The 4,069-nt window shown below is 34.1% G+C and overlaps 1 protein-coding gene across 1 annotated transcript; it reads left to right on the top strand.

The window, feature by feature from the left end:
* The first annotated feature begins 1,013 nt into the window (after positions 1–1,013).
* LOC109213930 lies at positions 1,014–3,080 on the top strand. The gene is made up of 3 exons (XM_019377773.1): positions 1,014–1,122; positions 1,288–1,395; positions 2,563–3,080. The coding sequence occupies exons 1-3, from the start codon at positions 1,042–1,044 to the stop codon at positions 2,797–2,799; spliced, it is 426 nt and encodes a 141-aa protein (XP_019233318.1). The 5' UTR covers positions 1,014–1,041; the 3' UTR covers positions 2,800–3,080.
* The last annotated feature ends 989 nt before the right edge of the window (positions 3,081–4,069 follow it).

Genomic DNA, 4,069 nt, shown 5'->3' with positions numbered 1-4,069 from the left:
AATTATCAACGGAGACTCAATTTTAAATAAATGAATATATATATATATATATATATATATATATATATATATATATATATATATATATATATATATTCAATGCACGTAACTGATCCCGACACCATGTTATTATAAAATAAAAAAATTAAAAAAAGAAAGAAAGAACCAAAGGGTCCTAATCTGACCTAACCTGCATCAGAAGGGTGTCTCGTTACATGGCTTTTGTCATTCCTATCAGTCCTTTTCAGCTGATTCCATGTTATAGGCGATGCCAGTGACTGTCTATTGGACTGTCTTTTATCTTGGCTTGACATTCATCCAAATATTTCTATTAAAAGTCCCCTATAAAACTACAAATTTCAAAATTATTTATTTCTTTCTTAAAATTCTGTATCGAATAAAACTCCACAGATAAGTACTTTTTACCTAATTTTAAGGGACTAACACAAATAGCCGGCCGAAACTGTGTACCCTAGGCGAATCTCACATTGACAAAACATGAGAGAAATATTGGCTATATAAGTAAACATGCCTTATATTTTAGTGATATGTTTTATAAGTCGTGCGGGCCTAGGCTCAAAGCGGAAAGTATCACTAGTGGGTTGGGAGTATAAGGCTTGTTTACTTCTATACCCGGCATCTTTCCCTTGTTTTGTCGATGTGGGATTCGCTTAGGGTGTCACAAAATATTTACTTTTCTAGTCGGTATACATAAATTATGTATTTAATTATATGTGATTATACATATATTATACATCTATTGATATTTTTAGTTTAAGTGGTTGGATGAACGTCTATTTAGGTCCACATCCACCAAGGACCCAGCCCCACCAAAGCCAAAAATGAAAGTAATAAACTAACTAAAAAAAGAGTGACAACCTAGAGATGAAAAAAGGAGAGTATGTCAGCACATATCTTGACATTCCGTGATCACCTATTACATCATTCGTTCTATAATTTACCTCTATAAAAACCTCTTATTCTTCACTCTCTTTATTCATTCATATCAACAAACAAACCCTTAATAAAGAAAGAGAGAAAATGGCATCAAGAAATGTGCAAAGTAAAATGGTTGCCCGTAGAAAGTTGCACTATTTACGAACCCTAACCAACTCCAAATCAGTAATACTAATATTCTTCTTTAGCCTTTCTCATCAAATTGAATTCAATATTTTTGATTTTATTTTATACCTTCTCTTTTCCTTTAATCAGTTTAAATTTTCAAAATAATGGAGGACCAAAAAAATAGTGAAAAAACTGCTTAATCGTTTTTTCTTTATTTTGAAGGTGAAAAAGAGCTCTATCATCTTGGATGCCTTTGTTTACATCCTCAAGCTGAGACTCCAGCTAGAAGCCATTCAAAGGGAGTATCACCACCTCTTAAACCATCTCCAAGTACTCTCTCTCTCTCTACATTATATATAAATATAATTATAATTGTGCTTACTTTTTGCTTCCTCCATTGCATTTATTAGACTAGTGTTTTGTCTGGGCATAGAGTTTAAAAAAATTATTGCACATACAAAAAAATCCTTTGCAACTTGTAGTATTAGATACATCATAACATTTTTATCACTAAAAAATAACATGTCATTTAAGGATAACAACAACAACAACATACCCAATATAATCCCACATAGTGAGGTCTGGGGAGGATAGTGTGTACTCAGACCTTACCCCTACCTTTAATTTGTGGAGGTAGAGAGGCTATTTCCAATAGACCTTCGGCTCAGGCAAGCATAGGTAACACGACAATAACAAGAAACAATACGGGACAACACCGAAAAACCATGTAGAAGCAGAAAAGAAAAGAAAAAAACAGGTATTCAAATAAGCCTACTACCAACCAAATGCGAGAGTACGTACTAACACTACTGGTATGAATAATCTAGACTACCTAACCTACTATCCTAATTTTAGACTTCCACCCCTTCCTATCACGGGTCATGTCCTCGGTTAGCTGTAGCTGCGTCATGTCATGCCTAATCACCTCACCTCAATATTTAAGAATAAAATAAAAGAAATTAAGTTACAATATTTTTAATATAGGAAGATGTCTCTTTTTGAAACAGACCTAAAACAAATCTAGTATTTTATGAAATGAAAATACTAAAATCATTTTTGCAACTTGCGATTTTAGACATATCATTATATTTTTATAGCTAGAACATGTTATTTGAGGAGAAAATAGGAAGTTTTGAGTTAAAATATTTTTAAATATAGTTGAATCAAGAAGGTCACGGGTTCAAGTCATGGAAACAGCCTCTTACAGAAATGCAGGGTAAGGCTGCGTACAATAGACCCTTGTGGTCCGGCCCTTTCCAGGACCCTGCGCATAGCGGGAGCTTAGTGCACCGGGCTGCCCTTTTTTAGTTGAACCGAGGGTCTATCCGAAACTGCCTCTCTACCTTCACAAGGTATGGATATTGTTTGAGTACACACTACTTTTTTCATACCCCACTTGTGGGATTACACTAATTTATTTTATTATTGTTATTGTTTTTTTTAAATATAGAAAGGTGCCGGTCTTACAAAAGAATTTTGTGGTTTTTCTTATAATAGGAAGTGAAGGTGGAGAAGTTAATTGGGAAAAGTTTTCTGGTGAAAGTGGCCTGCAAAAAGGGTAAAGAAATGCTAGTTTCAATTTTAGAGGCTTTTGAAGAGATGAAACTGAATGTTGTTCAAGCTAGGATTACCAGCAGATGCTTCTTTGGGATGGAAGCAATTGTGGAAACTGAAGATGAAGCTTTGGATGTAAGAGCTGTGACTAAAGCAGTTCAATTGGCAATCCAGGAGTAAATCGTAGAGATACCAAAGTGAAAATATTTAAGTAATTATATTCTTGTTTGGAGCAGAAACGGGGCTAAGATTTAAAGTTTGTAAGTTCTGAATTTGTCATCGAACCAATAACTCCGCTCCTGGTTTGGAGGAATGTAGCTCTCACTTTTGTTTTCTTTTTATTATCCTTCTAGCCAGAAGTGCATGTAATGAAGGAAAAAATTATCACTTTCGTTTTGTTATCCATAAGGTATGAAAGTGAAAGAGAAAAGCCAAATTATGAAGTTGGATATTACGATAAATTTGAGCTCTTTGTTAGTTTTTCAAGGGAATGATATGAATGCACAAACCTTGTACGTTGTTATAATTAATATTACTTATTAATTATCTTTTCGTACCAAGATCGTGTTGATTACTACACGCCTCATTTAGTTAATGTTGTAACAATTTGATATTCTTGACATTAAGGAATTAAAGCAAGTTGGAAGAAATAAGTGAAACTTATCGAAAACAAAAAGCATTTTGAAACTTTATTGGGCTTTTTTCACTTTTAGCCCGTACTAGAAACTATGTACATTCGGTAGCCGAAAAAGTTTATAAAATTTGTACAATGTTTGTATATAACATGTAGAATGTATATATACTTACAGAAAAATATACTTTTTTTGGTTATTATTTTTAGAGCGGCTATACAGTGTCATTTTTCTAACTTTATTGGAATCTAGAGAGAGGCACTGAAAAATGGATTTTTTTCACTTTTAGCTCGCGCTAGAAACTATTTACATTCAGTAGCCGAAAAAGTGTATCGAATTTGTATAATTTTTGTATATAACCTACAAGATGTATATATATACAAAAATATATTTTTTCGGCTATTATTTTGAAAGCGGCTATACAGTATCATTTTTCCTTAAAAATGCGATTATTTCGTTAATAAAAACACAATTTCCTCTCTCTAGCTTTAGGGCCCTCGCCGCACGTTAAGATAACGTACGCTGATGGTGGTAGCCATGGCCAGAGTGCGAGGTCGACCGAAGAAACAACCAATTGTTACAGTAGGGAGCTCGGTAAGTGCCAGAGTAATAGCTGAAACTCTAGAAAATGGAGGAGAATAGAGAATTTCAACACCAGTAGCAACTCATTTTCCGGCTCTTTCACCATTAGCGTCGGCAGTGAAATCGAACCCTGGGGTTAAGCAATTGAACCTCAGCGGAGAACCAAAGACGTAATTGACTGGAAATGAAAGACCACAAAGAAGTACAAGCATTAATGATTCAACAAAGGAGAATGC

Source organism: Nicotiana attenuata, unplaced genomic scaffold (genome assembly GCF_001879085.1).
Source record: "Nicotiana attenuata strain UT unplaced genomic scaffold, NIATTr2, whole genome shotgun sequence".
Lineage (NCBI taxonomy): Eukaryota > Viridiplantae > Streptophyta > Magnoliopsida > Solanales > Solanaceae > Nicotiana > Nicotiana attenuata.
Note: the sequence above shows the minus strand (reverse complement) of the source record. Positions and strands in the feature narration are given on the sequence as shown.

Coding starts and splice junctions, on each gene's coding strand:
- LOC109213930 (XM_019377773.1), top strand. CDS start 1,042: ATGGCATCAAGAAATGTGCAAAGTAAAATGGTTGCCCGTAGAAAGTTG. Junction 1,123..1,287: donor CCCTAACCAACTCCAAATCA/GTAATACTAATA, acceptor TTTATTTTGAAG/GTGAAAAAGAGCTCTATCAT. Junction 1,396..2,562: donor ACCTCTTAAACCATCTCCAA/GTACTCTCTCTC, acceptor TTCTTATAATAG/GAAGTGAAGGTGGAGAAGTT.